Consider the following 17,494-nt stretch of genomic DNA (forward strand, 5'->3'; position numbering starts at 1 on the left):
AGAGTCAAAAATTAATCGTGATCTCAGTATTGACCAAAATAATCGTGATTATGATTTTTGCCATAATTGAGCAGCCCTAGTATGAAACCATCCAAACTGAATCGCAAACTGAAATATATATATATATATATATATATATTTTTTTTTTTTTTGCATGTACAGGTTTAAGGTGCTTGGCTGTTCATGAATCTTATAGCTTGTGGAAAGAAGCTATTGCACATTCCGGCTGTTTTAGCTTTGATGGAGCGATATAAGTATATAAGTGAAAATATCTAATTTTGTGGCCTTATTTATTTTGAGCAGTTTTGATATTTATTTTAATCTTCATGCAGTTGTCATGGTCCTCCTCAGTTTCTTAATAATGTGTTCTGAAATGCACTTTGTACATGTAAATATATGTATTTATGTTTCAAAAAAGATGACATATGTGTTTTCAAGGGATATTTTTGAAAAATAAATTTGCTTGGTTTGAATTCTATAAAAGTAGGTCACGACTTAATGACCATGGGAAAATGTGGGTCCCAGAGTGAGACCACTTGAGAACCCCTGTGACGGAGCATGCGTCAGAAATCTCCACCTTTGTAACTCCCAATCACTTTTTACACTACACCGTTATGGCTTTCGATATATGTAATGCTACCGCTACTTTCCAACGACTAGTAAATACTGTTCTAGCTGGTGTGACCAAGTGCAAAGCTTATCTGGATGATCTGTATTCTGCTTCCTGGGCTGAACACTTGCTAAGCCTGACTGGTGTGTTCCGTCGTCTTGTGCTAGCCTCCCTCACTCGAAATCTGGAAAAATGTGTGGGCAACGTGACGTACCTAGGCAGATGAGTTGGTTGGTCAGGTTCATCCCATTGAGGCAAAAGTTAGCGCTATAACTGAGTTCCTTGTTTCTACCATTAGGCGTGCCCTAAGGCAAGTCCTCAGCATGATAGGCTACTACAGAAGTTTCTGTAGGAACTTCTCCACAGTGGCTCATCCCCTGACTAGTCTCACTAGCCCTAAAGTAGGGTACAGGTGGACCCCAGAGTGCTGACACACTTTTGAGAGTGTGAAAGCCCTCCTGTGCCACGCTCCCATGTTCGTTGCCCCTGATATCTCCCCTGGCTTTTTAAGTTAGAGGTTGACACCACGCACTGTGGGTGCCATGGCATCAGTTCAAGTACTCAACCACTGAAAAGGAGACACTAGCCCTACTGTGGTCTCTGCAACACTTGGAGATATATATTGGTTCTTGCAGTTTGCCCCTGGTAGTGTATACCCATCACAATCCTCTGGTGTTCCAAACAGTCTGAAGATATGAATAGGGTAATACTGAATCATAATCATAGTGCTACCTACTGGCAACAGGAAGTTGTAGACCCTATTCTTCATGAACAACTCCTAGTAGCATAACCAGATCCACCTAAAATTTGGTCATCTACGTCATAGCTTTGATGATGTCAAATAGTTTTTGAGTTTTCATGTATGGGTCTTGGACTTGAGTGTGGCAAAATGGCTCAAGTGCGCCCCCTAGAAAATTTCAAAGTCAAAGCTCACACCTTTAAATTCAACATAGATGAGCAAAATTTGGTAGGGACATGTACAATGTCCAGATGCACAAAAAAGCCTCTTGGAACTATACCCTAAGTTCAACAGGAAGTCAACCATTTTGAATTTACTTTGCAATTTTTGCCATTTGCAGGCATTGTATTTTAATAAACTCCTCACAGAGATTGAACCCCACCAACTTCAAATTTGGTCTGTGCCATCTAAAGACCTTTGTGATGAAAACGTATCAAAATCTTGAGTATTCATTGAACACCGTTGCCATAGCAATGCAGCAAACTTTTTTCTCTGTTAACATAAATGTGTCAAAATAAAAATGTTTCGATTCTATAAATGCTTTTTGATTTATATCTGATTATTTAATAGGTGTTCTGGGGAACGTAATGACAATGAAAGTTAGTCGGAAGGGCCCTGGATTTTCTGCTTGGGGCCCCATCAGACATGAAAGGGCTCTGGACGTCTGTTGCCCAGAGATTGTGGAAACATAGATGAGAATCTATGTCTCCACAATCTCTGATTGCACATCAACAAGGCATTATTTTCTTACTGCATCAGTCATAGGTCTTATCATCCCCAAATCATAACATATATTGGTTTATCATATTAATCAATTATTTTTGCTTAATCTGAACTTTAATTTTAGCAGAGGTATAGCTTTCATGAAGTCAGCTTATCATTATTATTACTATTTCAAAGTAGTCCACTTTTTGGTAAAAGGCCTCATCTGCTCTTTGAAGGGCTTGTTATAGATCCATGACCACAAATACTTGTTAAGTTACAGGTCAGAGCATTATTTATTATAATAAAGTTCAGGAACCTGAAGATGGTAATACACATTGTTGCTTTGTCTAAAAATCACAATCACACTAACTCTGTAATGATGCATGTTACTTATCCAGTCATTTACTGCTAGTCTCCTCAGATTAAAACAAGCCTGTAAATTGATGTTATGTTGGGGTACCATGACAGGGACTGCCTAACACCTTGCAGTTTGTTCTGCAGAACAAAGTCCATGACTTGAATGCCCTTAAACATGATCAGAACTAGGGATGCACAATATTATCGGCACATCATCGGCATCGGCCAATAAAAGCTCTAAAATGAAATATCGGCATCGGCCATTTCTGCCGATTATGAGAGGCCGATTTGTTGCCATCTCCTCCGCCGCCTAACTGTGCTTCCTTCCAAAACCAAAAAATTTTTTTTTCCAAACAGAGTGGTACTTCCTGTCAGCCTAGACAGTTAGCCTGTTAGCCTCTCAGCTAACGATAGCCCCAGCTCTCCATGTGGATCCAACCAGAGCACTGAGCCCCAGTTTGTTATTCAGGTTAAAGTGGGAAGAAGCAGCGGGTCTGACAGGGAGCTTGAGTGAAGTGGAGCCTGCGGAGGAAGCAGGGACCCCATCAGGGAGAAACAGTCCTTCAAGGAGTTGCTAAATTCGGCTGCACAGATAGGAAACACCTCAGCTGACGGGATGTTTGGGGAAAAAAAAAACTTTTTGGTTTATAACGGCAGTTGGCAACCAGTGTATTAGGTGCATTACTGCCACCTTCTGCTCCGGAGTGTGGACCAGAGATTAAATCCTACATATTAATCCTGTCTGTCTAATGAACTCAATGAAAACTCTACTGCTCCACTTACTTGGCAGGTTCATTAAAGTGTTAAGGCTTCCTAAATTCTTCCTTCATATATTGTCTTTCTTGATCATACTTAGTACAATCTATGCTTGCATGCATAATAGTCTCCTCAGCCATCTGGAAAAAAATATGTGCATATATCGATATCGGCGCATATATCGGTATCAACATCGGCAATCGGCCACAGTGAGTTGGAAATATCGGCATATCGGATATCAGCAAAAAATCCAATTTCATGCATCCCTAACCAGAACCTCAATCCAAAAATATCCAGGCTAATTGTGTTAGTATATTAGCATATGCTATATTGTTTGGTATACTATATTATTCAGATTAGTCATTTTGAGTTAATTTAGAGGAAGACAGAACCCAGGGCTTGCGTAATTTATTTTTTTGTTTGGTGGTTTGGTTAGAGCATTTGATTATTTAATAGCCCTAACTTTTGTAAATGACCTCAGAAAAAGGTCCTATTTAATTGTCATTGTTAATGTTGATGTAAAGTAAGAGACTGACCATCAACAGTTATGTGTATGCATGTAGCCTATTATTTTATGTTTTAGCCTATTATCATTAGTATTCTTATTACTATTACTATCATTATTATTAGAATATTAATGCATATGAAAAATTATGCGCACTGTGCGCACACATTAACAACACATTGTGGCCACCTCTAGACATCCCTTTGCCAACACTGGGCCACCCCAGTTAAAAATTCCTAGAACCACCTTTATAGTGCCCTGAAAGGTGTGCAGCACCCAGTCCTTAGACACTCGAACTTCCCAGCTCTAGTCAGTGGTTTACTTCACATTTAACATCACTACTGAGGGTCAAATAGGCAGCATCAAATGATCCCAAACAGATCCGTACTAGAAGTGATAGAAGTAAACAATATGTCACATAAAGATATCACACATAAGAAAAAAAACTCCCACCCCCTCTAAAACAATGATAATATATGATTAGCAACTTTTTTTCACAGTGAAGCTGATACTTCCTCAGGTTGTCTTTACTATATAGGTTGCTATAGCCTATAAATCAGAATATTTCTGGTGAGTCCACACCTATGTGTCTGTAACACAGGCTACAGGCTCTTGTGAACCCAACAGTGAAAGTCATATGTATCATTAACATAACTTCTCAGAAATATGTCTGATAGTTTTTCCTTTTTTGTTCTGTGCACTCCCATGAGGTACATGCACTTCTCGGAAGTCACAACTTTCAGTGCATGCACACAGCGAAAAAATGCAAAAATCCACAAAACTGAAAAATACTGAAATATGTTTTTGGTAGTAATAGTCTTTTGGGTTTGTTTTTTTTATTTATTTGATGATCAATTTTAAGATGAAAACAGGATAACACACGGTCATTTTACTTTTTTGATGCCAACAAAAAATGGGAAAAAAACAAAGTTCTGATTCATTTTTTTCATTTGTATGTTTTGCAAGTTGAATTAAATAATTGAGTCAACTGATGATAGATGGATTCTTTTTCTTCAGCTAATTCATCATACACTATTGGGTAATTCAAGTAAATGAAAAAAGTGTAGCATTATTTGCATTTTATATTATTTATAGATTTAAAAGAATGCATTTGTGCCACCTTAACCCTGGCTGGAGAGATATATAAAAAAAATCTGCTTTACAACATAAGTGAAGACAATTCTTTTAGTCTCTGAGGAGGGTTGTTGTTACTATGATATTGTTGAAAGGCTAGACATGCAGGATTATTGCTGTGTGGAAAAAAGGAGAAAGTGAACTTTAAACTCTTATCGTCAGCTGACTAGAGAGAAAACTGGGGCCCTGGCTCAACAGGATCAGAAACATTACACACAGTACTTTAACACACACTCCCACACAAGAAAATAGCATACACTACCTGCAGAATGCTTACTGTATTTTTGTAATTTGTTCTCTACTTTAACCTGAAAATTTTTAACCTTTACTTAAATAAGAAAGCCCAAGAGTGAGGACATTGACAGATTTTGAAAAGGGATCTAAGAAACTCTGAAAGCAAAGAGAAGTGAACAGACTGCAGTTAGTCAGCAGGTGGCTTTTCAGGTTCCACAACAGAGAGTTTTAGAGCAGAGGGCCAGGCAGGCTGGTAAGGCCAGGTTGAGTTCAGGAATGTAAGCATGTAACAGGGTGGTGTAGAGAGAAGAACAGAGGGAGGGAGCCAAACAGAGGTGGGACAAAGAGCAGTAGAGAGAGAGAGTCATAAATGCATTCATAATTACAGCTCTAGGCAGAAATAAGTGACGCACTCTTCTCGTTCCACAGACTGCCAGTGTAGCTAACAACACTGACAGGAGGGTGAGGGCCCTGCTCTGTTCTCTGAGTTGTTGTTTGCTACATTGTTTATTACTTGTGTTAGAGAAGCTTTGGTGCGTAAGACAGTAGGCTCTCTTGGGATTTATTTTTCACCAAAAATTCTCATTCCTAGGCATGGCTTTGCTCCTGGATTCTGGCTAATTACGACGGATTTTCTCCCAGTTTCCTCAAAGTCTAACAGAATTTTCCTAACTCATTTTTTTTAAAAAAAGGACCGGGAATCATTTACCATGTCTGTGACTGCCCTGTTCAGGGGCAAGTGGGGGCCGAAGTCACAGGAAACCCCAGAGAAGCATGCAGCAGCTGTGGTTCAACAAAACCATGAGGTGGATGATGATGAGGATGACTCCAAGGTTGGTTTCAGCAGAGAGCCTATCCGCAGGAACTCCCGCTTTTACCGTTCAATGAGGAAGAAGAGGCTGGTCTCATCTGAGCACTCTGACAGTAAGAAAACATCTGGCCTCTGCTGTCCTTGCAATGTAACATTGTATTTGTACTGTGCCTCACATCTGGGGGACCCGGGCTTGTGCAAATTCAAACATTTTTCGACTTACTTGACTGAATGCATAGTCAACATTAACAGGCTTCATTGAGGAGCATCATACTGCGGCAGCATGGTTAGGAATACCAATCTCTCCTTGCTTTGATTCTTTGTATATTCTGTATATTGTGGCTCTATATTGTTGTCCAATTGCATTCGCTACTAAAAGTGGAACAAAGGCTTGGTAGTCCAATCCTTCAGTAGAACGCTCTATGAAAACAACCTGAGAAACTGGTTCTGTTTGAACAATACAACAGTCTGAGTAATACCTGTACTTTCCACATCAACATCTGCCCTCATCATCAAGCAAAACATTATCTGACGTTTGTATATTCAAATGAAACAACAAAATATATCTGATGTCCTGTTGAGTCAGTGTCTGAGATGATTTGCAAAGTTGTTCTGCTGAGTGCTTTAACTGACAACCTGCTTTGTACTCACAGATCAATACTCATCAGCCTTTAAGAGGCTGAAAGATGGAATTACAGTAGTAACTAATTTTACCAAATATATTCTGTTTTTATATTGCACAATTGCCGTTTTTCTTTATAGGAATGTATCATTCATAGAGCCACACCAAATGCAACAAAGCGTTGGAGCTTAGACTTTGCCCCTATCTGGGATAGGCCTCAAAGGGAGGAATCAAAGTGAGTACTTTAAAAAAAAAGTAAAATGAAGAATAAAACACTGAAGCCTCTTGGAACATGTCATAGTCCAGTCACCAGGTCAGTGATGACCTAAAATGCAACAGAAATCAGTTTTCAGAGATAGCTTCCTCATTGGCACACCAGAGCCCAAAATAAATTATGATGAATAATATTCCGTTCACCTTATCATCATTATCTTGGCTTGCCAATTTACTGAGAGGTTCTACAATATTTGGATTTTTTTTTTTTCAATTTAAATTGAACTTAACATCTGTTCAATTTTCTCACTTGGACTGCTGCCTCAGGGTCGTTTTGCAGTCAGGGAGAACATCCTCCACTTTATCAGAGTGTAACATAACCTAGTGTATAGGCTAATATTTTCTCATCTATTTCCACGACTGTCATGTCCCTCAACTGATGTCAATCTAAGTCATGGACCTCTTTGCTTTAACAAAATGTTTTACAGCATCTAACTTACTGTCTAACTATTACCTCTTTACTCTCTCATTGTGCACTGGTGCACTGAAGACATGTCATTAACAATGAATTAATATATTCCAATTGTTTTTGGTGTCCTAATATAGCCAGTGACACAATTACTTGATTATACAAATTATCTCACAAACATGCACCTCAAATATTATTTCCAGTGTACAGTGAATGAACTGAATCGTCATTTAGGCTTCAGTTCCTGTTGCCTGTAGGCAACACTACATAAGTGAAATATTAATGCAGCAATACATTTCCAGGGGGCAACTGACATGGATATACATTTTCATGAATATTGGACATTGCATGTAGGAGATAACTATCACTTCCTTCCCTCCACTATATGGCGAGACCACCCACTAATTATATGTCATGTTGGAGTAAATCTTGTGTAGACCACACCATATAAATTTCATGTAAATCGGATGATGTTTGTCATGCAAGACTTCCTGTTGTCAGTAGGTAGTGCTATGACTATGACTCAATATGGGCATGTAGATGTCTTCAGGCCTGGGCTCTTATCCAGAATATGAAATATGGGTCAGATTGGACAACATAAAGTCAAGTTATCTTCTTCTTTTATAACGTACATGCAAATTCGCCGCATCACCACAACAACACTGTTCGATGAAAAGTCAAAAGCTTCATAATTTGGCATGAAGGTCTTGAGATTTCCCTGACCAAATTTAAGATGGATCTGGTTAACCTTCTAAGCAGAAGTCATAAAAGTACAGCACCTGTAACTTGCTGTTGCCAGTAGGTGGTACAATGACTATGATTCAATATTGGCCTTTATCTGTCTTAAGACCAGGACTCTTATTAAACATGAGAAATTTGGGAAAGATCTGACAAGGTGGAGTCATTGCAACAGTTTCTTGTTTCATGGGACTTTCTCTTTCATCCATCTGGTGTAACCCCATTCTTTCTGCTGGAGGATGCACTATAAGTAATAAAACTTGGCAGAGACTTGGCATTACAACAGTTGGACAGATCTTTAGTGATAAAATCTTGCCATTTCAACATCTTAAAAATGAGTTTGGCCTTTTACAACTATCGTCTGTTTTAAGTAGGAAATGTAAAGAGGGGGCTGTCCCTGCCTCATACTCAGAGTGGGATCAGCTTTTTAAAAAGGCAAGCGGTGTTGTCTCAAATATTTATAGCTTAATGTTTAGGGCTGCCTATAATGCATATTCATCTGTCCAGCTGGCTTGGGAGCATGATATTAATACATCATTGACTGCTTCTCAGTGGAATACAATTTGGAGGAAAGTTTTGAGCTCCTCCAAATGTATGAGATTTAGGATTATAAAATACAAGATTCTGAGTAGTGCATATTTTACCCCTGTTAGATTATCCAAGATGGATGACAACACCAAGATCTATGTATAACTGCGGCATTGAGGTTCATTATTCCACCTGTTTTGGGACTGTCCAGCTGTGAAAACACTGGTTAGATGTGATATCTCTAATGTCAGATTTTTCTTATGTTAATTTCCCAGTTGCCTGGTGGGAAATAAACCAGACAACAGTGTTGGAGTCACTGTTGACCAGCTCTGGACATTGGGTTGCTTATCTACTAAAAGACTAATTTTTTTAAACTGGAAGGAGTATAAACTAGCCTACTTCTCTAGGGATTCGTGGCTGGAGGAATACCTGGACTTGCTGAACATAGAACAGGCAGCCTACCTGTTAAAAGACTTTGATAAGGGTTTGGAGGACCACTGAACACTGTCCACAAGTTTCTTGCTTGTGCCTCTAGGGCCTTGCACCTGGCCTGCAATCCTGCAGTTTTTTGTTGTTTTTTTTAAATATAATTTTTTTAATGACTAAAATGAAATTCCTGTGTGTCAATTCCATTATGCATAGTCAAAGTCACATGAAAACATCTAACAAATTATTCATTTTCAATATACATAGTGCGTGCTCCATCTCGCTGCTCACTGTGAGGAAGAAGGGGGAGGGGAAACAATGTCTGCTGCACAAGAGTGTTTTCGTAAACACGAATCGGGCGCTGAGAAAAGGAAAAATCAAAAAGAGGAAGAATTTCATAATTCACTGCAGGGATCACTAGATAACGTTGTCAACACTTCCAGAGATGTAGTGGCTGAGCAGGTGTCCAAAGCTAGCAGGTGTGAAAATGCTAATATGGAGACAACTAACACCACGTGCACTGTGGCTAGAAAGCCTACTGGGCCACAACAGCAACAGCAGGACGGGAACATGGACATTGAGGATGACAATGAAGTCCAAGATGAGGGACAAGGTTAATAAGTGGCTGTGGCTGACAAATATTTATAATCAGGTTTGTGAGATTCTGAATTGGATCCGAGTATAATATAGTATAATTTGGACCACAGCGATCAATTTCCTTCTTTTTCTAATACAATATATTAGGGACCGGGCTGGAAGATGAGGTCCTGCCTACTGATGAAGAGCATTACTCAGTGCGAGGGAATTGTCAGCACAGTTTGGAGACCTAAACACCCCCAGCGATTGGCCAGAGCATCTAGATGCCAAGACAGTGGATTTACTTGTGGGAAAAGGCCCCGTCAAGGTTTCCAACTTTGATTTCCCCATGAATCAAGAAAAAAGACACCTTTCTGATGACTATGTAAGAAAGTTGCCCAATGGTGAAAAAGCTCGTAGAGATTGGCTTGTCTATTCGAAGAAGACAGATTCTGTATTTTGCTTTTGTTGTAAACTGTAACAACTGGCCAAACTTGCTAATGAGGGCAATAATGATTGGAGACATTTGGCTGCTCTGCTGAAACAACACGAAACGCCCCGTGATCATATCACAAGTGCCGAAAAATGGATGGAGACTAAATGAAGATTAGATACAATGACATCTATAGACATGTCACATCAAAGAGAGATAAAGAGAGAAAAGGCACACTGGCAGGATGTTTTAACACACATTCTAGTATTTGTCAGAGCATAATTTGGCATTTTGAGTAACAAATGCAAAGCTTTATGAAGAGAACAATGGTAACTTTTTGGGGTTAATAGAGATGATCACCAAATTTGATCCCACTATGCAAGAATGTGTTAGATGCATAAGAAACAAGGACACTTATGCACATTATCTTGGGCCTCAGATTCAAATTCAAAAATTTATTTTTTCTTATGGCTACCAATGTCAAAAACTCTATTATGAATGGCACAAAGAGAGCAAAATATTTTTCTGTGCTTCTTGATTGCACACAGACATGAGCCACCAAGAGCAAATGTCATTGATTCTCCATTTTGTAAATATGACATCAATAGAAGCAAATGTAGAAGAACACTCCATTGATTTCATCCCTGTAAATGACCAAACTGGAAAGGGACTATCAAATGCACTCTTGGCCAAGGATACAATAACGGAGCAAAGATGAGAGGAGAAATCAGAGAGCCTGAACCCATAGTCTACGTCTCATCCCCTGGGCTTATTTCATGCCATGTGGTTGCCACAACCTGAATTTAACACTAGGAGATATGCCAAAATGTTGTCCAAAAGCAATGTCATTCTTTGATATTGTACAACGATTTTATACAATATTTGCAGGCTCTCGTGAACGGTGGGAAATACTCAAAGCAAAAATCCCGTTTCTCACTGTTAAATCTCTGTCTGAAACAAGGTGGAATGTCAGATTGAGAGTGTAAAGACAATACGCTATCAAACAACTGATATTAGGGATGCTTTGCCTGAAGTTGCAGAGAACTGTAGTAACCCCAAAATTAAAAGTGAAGTCAAGTCACTGGCTAATGAAATGCAAAGCTCTAAATTCATTATGTCTATGGTCATATGATATGATATTCTGTTTGCCATGAACACTGTTAGTAAGACACTCTAGCTGAGGGACATGCACCTGAATGTGGCCTTGTTGCAGCTAAATGGACTAATTGACTTTATGCAAAAATACAGAGACACCAGATTTGTGTCTGCAAAAGCGACTGCAACAGAGATTGCTTCTGATATGGACATTGACCCTATAATCAGATACAGGAGTTTGGCAACATGTTTGGATTTCTTTTTGATCTGACCAAACTGTGTGAAATGGAGGAAACTGACCTGCATAGGCAATGCACAAGACTAAATGATGCTCTGAGCATGTCCGAATCTCAGGACATAAACGCACTGGACCTCTTCCACAAGTTGAGGATACTTCGAGAGATAATTGCAAAAGAACTACAGTACTTGACACACTTCATTCCTCAAAAGGATTGAAGGAACCTTCACCAACTGTCTATCCTAGTAATGGTGGCATCGGGTGAACAAAGCTTTTCAAAGTTGAAACTAAACTGTTTGCGCACCTCCATTTCACAGGACAGACTATGTGGGCTCGCCCTTCTATCAGTTGAAAAGGATGTTGCATTGAGGCTGGATTACAAGGATTTCATTGCTGAGTTAGCGGCCAAGAGGGCAAGGAAAGGGACTTTCACTTATCCTAATCAATTTATGTGTATGGTGAGTTGGACTAAGTCCATCTCATTTGTTTGAGTTACAGTGCAGACCGTGATTCATGCACATGCATGTCAAAAAGAAGGGCTTCACATGTCAAGTGCAGGGCAGGGCCTCCTGTGATGGCCCTGGGTACAGCCATCAGGAGCAATTTGGGGCTCAGTATCTTGCTGGACTGGAGAAGCCGGGAATCAAACCCCGATCCTCTGATCAATGGACAACCCGCTCTACCTCATGAGCCATATAATAAACAAGTTCTGACCCTTCACTGCAGAGAAAGGTTCTTCTGAAGGTTTCTTCTGACTTGATACTGATACTACAAACACAACTGGCTGTGTTAGCTAGCAATGGTTCACTTACTTGTCGCTGCATTTGCCACTCTATGCTGGTTGGTCAGGACATCTGCACTGTAGATGTTGGAACTGGAGGGGAATAGCTTGAACCCCCCATGCATTACACCCTTCCGCTGAATCTTCCAGGCAGTTTACAGCTTTCAGGCAGGTAAAAATAAGTGACCGGTGACATTATGTATCACAAAGGTAGCACATGGCTGTCTACAGCCCACTCAGGCCAACAGTAGAGTTGGCAGTGACAAAGAGTGCAGAAGCACTGTGACTTTCCAAATTAGGGAGAATGGGAATGTAAAGGAAAACAAAGGAGAAAAAAAACATATACATATACTTAATGACCATTATAGTATGTTAGGGGTTAATGACCCTACCATGCCCCTTTGACCATTTGTGTATTGACACTGTTCTTGTGGACTGATGAACATTTGGGTGTTAAGGCACATGTCAGTACTTTTAAATCCCCTGTTATAGCTTGCTTCAACATTACTAGCAATACAGCACACCAAGATTACAGAGATGTTGATGATGGACTGATCAAAGTACAGGTTCACAATTTTTCAAGACTGTCTTAGACAGGTGCCCAAATTAAACAGTATATATATATATATATATGTAAACATAATTTCTATGTATTTCTATATTTCTATCTACCAGTGTTTTGCATAGCGGCAACTGGCCTCTGCAGTGTCCAGTAATTCAACAACAGCATGGTTAATTATGTATTATCCCTTGCTTAATGCTACTTACAGCACTCAGCGATCAAGCAACACTTGAGTGTGTGTGTGTGTGTGCGTGCATGTGTATGAGCCTGCAAGTGATTGAAAATGGAGGGAAAATAACTGTACTGTAATTTACTATTACTATTGTACCTGATTACGGTGAGTCCTGATTGTTTCTTTCCCTCCCTTTCTCTTTCTTCAGGTTCTACCAGGCTTGGGTTAGATCACAGTCCACCAAACAGAGGAGTAGTTCCCTCCTCTAATGCTGACTTATCCCAAAAATCACCTTTATTGCTTGAGGCTAGACGGTGAGTCCACATGCCTTCACTGCCCAACCCTACCACTGAACACACACGCCCAACAAACAAACAAGCACATACAGTGCTTGTTTAAACACTGCACGCAAGCACACACACCATTTTTATACTTCATACATTGTACTTTGTCTGACAGTCTCTCTAAAAGTTTACTGATTAGTGTGTAATTTTCTGAAGTAAAAATATACAGTGACCTTCTATTGTCATTAATAAAATGAAACCTGATACACAATTTCTCCCTGAACTTGTGCACATATGCATATTATAGCATGACACCAGTGGGTCCACTTTGTGGCCAGTTATAAAGTGTAACTTATGAATCATGAGGCATATGAGGCCAGAACAGTGACAGGTAAATTTTGGCATCGAAAATAAAATTTGGCATTGAAAACAAAACCTGAACTGAAAAAGGAGACTTTGGCATCGAAACAGTTGTATTGGAAAAAAATCGTATAGGCACTGAAACAAGTATTGGCACTGACAAAACTTTCACTGAAAAATAAAACACCAGCATTAAAAAAAATTACAATCTTACAATCTTATTACCTTACTGTATTATGATGCTTTTGCATCAAGTCTGTCTTTTTTTCAGTGTCACTAGTTTTCAGTTTCAACTTTATCTTGGCATAGATAGGAGGGCCTTTGCTGGGCCTACATAACCCAGTATGCCTTGCGGTCTGACAAAGACGAAGAGTGGTACATCTACACATAAACACTCAACAGTTCTGTCAGCACAGAATTATTTGAGTATGTGCAAAACAAATATTGGAATATTTTGAAAGGTTTGGAAGTGTTTAACCACTGGGGTTGCTGCAAGATTTTGAGTTTTGTACAAATGAAACATCTTTCAAATCTTTCAGCAGCTTACACAAGCAGCAGCAGCAGCTGCAGCAAGCAGCAATCACACACATTTTCTTCAGGAAATGCACATTCTAGTTAAGTCATCAAATTTTTCATAAAACCAGAACTAAAATCAAATCAGAGATTTGAGCCTGTTGCCTGTTGGTTGGTTTGTTTGTTTATAGGACTCAATAGTAGACAGCATGATCCTAAGACTGAGATATGGAATGTAACCCATTAAGAATCACATTTGTGGTGGCAAACAAAGAGCAACCAGCTACTCAGTCACCACCATAGTATGTATTGTATTGAATTTCTTCTCTAAGAATGCCACTACACTGTAAGAAATGGGGGCCAAAATCCACAGCCCCCATTCTGCGCAAAAATGCATTCCAAAGTTCAGCTGATGCTAATATGATGCTTCAGCAGTTTCAGTTAGCTAAACAATTCATCACTTATCAGGTTGTCCCTGATTTGTTCTTCACTAGATTCTCAATTAACTAATCATTAACTAATGATTAGCTACTCTATGAAATTCGATTAGGAGTTACTCAAGAACTGCCTATTAACTAATGGTTTACTAGCATTTGTTCCCAGGTAACTACTCAAAACGTTGTGTACCTTATTGTAAAGTGTTACCAAAAAATGTTTTGGCAGTGTGGAAATGTTCGTGTGGACATTGTTGTTTTTAATATGATCTAAACTGGGCATGGTAATAATTGCTCCCTGTCGCAATTCAGTGGATGGATCCTGTGATTGACCCATGAAGATGGGTCTTAGCCTCAAAGAAACAAAATATACTGTAATGGCATATTGGGTAAATCATTAATTGAAGGTTTGACTGTACTGAACTTGTCAAGTAAAACATTTACCAGTTTATCACTAGGTCTTGCCATCAAACAGCTGTCAAAAGTGTAAATGCTGTGGTAAACTGGGAAGTGTTACAATACCTGAGTTTACAGTACAGGTTGTGATGGTGGCTAAATGGCAAATACTGCCCCAGGATGGAGCGGCCAAAATGAACAAAAAGAAGGGAAGTCACCCAGACTGTCATAGGATCTGGGCTCTCCCCTCTAACCTAGACCCACATGAAAACTTAAAGCAGCGAAAACAGGACAATCAGACCCACCAAACAAACAAAAGACTAACAAAGGCAAAAAACTAAAGCATAGCAAAAGCACACAAAAAAAGCAGCTGCTGCCAAGGCTGGGAAGTAGAGAACAAAGAGTGAGCCAAAATCCTGTCCCTTCATTATTGGTCCTCCCTCAATTAAGCTAGATTACGACTAGGTCAAGGCCACCTGGGAGAGAACAGAATATATATATAAATACATATACACATACTTTTTTTTTCCTGTAATGCCTTGTGTTTAACAACATATCCAGACTTCAAACAAGAGCTAATTGTGGCGTTTATGCCTGGTTTCCATAATTTCCACCCTTCATTTGCCAGTGGCAGATGACTAAATTAACACAAACTAGTGCAGTGCCTGTTCAAAACGTGCCTGTTCAGAACGGGACGATTTCTCAATACCTAGAGAGAGTTGTGCAACTCCCCTAAACACCTCTCATGCAGACTATTGGTAGATACCACAATTTACTGATGCTCCCTAAACGCCTGAGATGCAGGCTGTTGGTAGACTCTACAATTTACCAGTGCTCCTAAATACCTCACACGCAGAATATCTGGAGACAACAATTTTGAGTTGAGCTGAGGTTGATCGGATGAACTTTAGTGCTCGTTTAAAACGTGCCTGAGACATCCTGCACTATGTCTTGAACATACATACAAAGTTCCCGCGTGTGAGGAACGGAAATAGAGCTTAACTCTCTAAACTTTTTCAATTCATTCTCTCTGATAGTTCCATAGACTGTGAAAAGTATGGACGTAGTCACCGTGACGTCACCTATTGGTTTGCGAACTGTCGATTTGAAGCTTCGAGTGTAGTGATTTGACCATCACCATCTTGGATTTGGCCATCGCCATGTTTGATTTTTGGAGCCAGAAGTGACCATATTTGGACGAGAGGGTTGAGCTGACCATAGAGCTAGCTGCTAGCTCTGTTAGCACGGTGCATTTAAAATCTACGGTTAACAGTGATCATGCTAATGCTAATGCCAATTTTTGCTGGCAAAAAACAAGCCTAAAACCATTAAAACAAAATGTACTCACCGGAAAAAACTGATCATCCGAGTCATTGATGGGTCTAACCCCTTAAAACCAAATGCTTTAGGCAATCACAATATTCAGTTAACTTTAGTGAACTGAAAACACACTGTGAAATAGCAGCAGCTAGGCCTATGGTTATATTATGTAAGCAATGGTCATTAGATATAATGCAGGTTTTTGGCACTTCCGCATTGGCTTCATTTTTCAGCCTCTGAGGTTGGCGCTTGATGTTATGACATGGATACTTCACCCCCATGATAGAAAGAAGACGTCAGATAACATGAGTCAGATACAGCTTCTCTCTGTCTCTTTGGTTGCTAATTTCATCTCTGATGGTTAAATGTCCCTCTGTGTGGTTGTTGTGTGAATTTATCTCCTTAACAAGAATGCAGCAGATATCATATAATGTGCTGTATGTAGTTTGCTTATTGAAGTCACAGTGAGCTGTCTGGACTCACTCGTTCATTTGGAATTGATCCCGTTGTTAATTGAGTGGTTGTTCAGTCACCTGTTGATGTTGTGTGATTAGTGAATGAGTGTGCAGGAGGTCTGGCTGCTTGTTGTGACAATTTCTTCACTTCGTTTTTAAGCTGAGTCGTAAATTGAGTAATAAGCTTAAAGTAACTAGAATAACAAGTGTTAACATGTCAGCTTTGAAGACTATATTTTGTATGTCGTGCATATAGATAAGAGTGTATAAGTCATGTGTTTGATACATGCATTAATACTTTTTGTGAACCTACACTTTTAGATCTGTGAATGTTTTTAGAGTTCAGTCTTTCTAATATTCAGCACTGATCCATACCTGTATCACATTATAAACTTTGTGGTACTTCATTTATTTCTGTATACCAGGAAACACGTGTAAACGGCTAAAAATGAGCACTTCTTTGTTTAGAAACAATATGTACATGCTAAATGTCTGTAAATAAGCAGCCTTTTCACCAGTCAGGGTTTTTTGTTTTTGAAAGCAAATTGTTTTATTGGCATATAAAATTGCCCCCCACCCCTCCAATTTCATCAGGTGGGGGACAATGATATAGTATGATGCAGTTTGTTGTAAGATTCCATGTTGGTTTTCCTTCTGTCCTCCCCAGACAGACAGAGATTCCTTGCTTTACCAGTGCAGTGCCCGTTCAAAAGTAGAAGAGAAGTGCCCGTTCCTGTTTGGAACCTGCCGATTTCTCAATACTTAGAGATAGTTGTGCTTGTGTCCTAAACGCCACTCATGCAGACTATTGGTAGACATTGCAATTTACCGATGCTCCCTAAACACCTGTGATGTAGGCTATCAGTAGACACTGCAATATACTGATGTTCCCTAAACGCCTCAAACGCAGAATATCTGAAGACTACAATTTTGAGTTGAGCTGAAGTTGATGGATGAACTGTAGTGCTCGTTCAAAACGTGCCTGAGATATCCTGCACTATGTCTTGAACATACATACAAAGTTCCCG

At 39.5% G+C, this 17,494-nt stretch overlaps 1 protein-coding gene across 3 annotated transcripts in view; it reads left to right on the forward strand.

The window, feature by feature from the left end:
* Positions 1-5,434: 5,434 nt before the first annotated feature.
* The window catches only part of ngef (neuronal guanine nucleotide exchange factor), a 61,944-nt gene continuing 49,884 nt past the window's right edge, over positions 5,435-17,494 (forward strand). For 2 of the 3 annotated variants that reach the window (XM_044355134.1, XM_044355136.1), the window contains exons 1-2: positions 5,435-5,964; positions 12,913-13,018. In XM_044355134.1, coding sequence (XP_044211069.1) covers positions 5,751-5,964; positions 12,913-13,018 — 320 coding nt within the window. In that variant the 5' untranslated portion in view covers positions 5,435-5,750. The remainder of the gene's footprint in view (positions 5,965-12,912; positions 13,019-17,494) is intronic. The other variant, XM_044355135.1, reaches the window with a different exon arrangement.

This window comes from Thunnus albacares, chromosome 6 (genome assembly GCF_914725855.1).
Source record: "Thunnus albacares chromosome 6, fThuAlb1.1, whole genome shotgun sequence".
In the NCBI taxonomy this organism is placed as follows: domain Eukaryota; kingdom Metazoa; phylum Chordata; class Actinopteri; order Scombriformes; family Scombridae; genus Thunnus; species Thunnus albacares.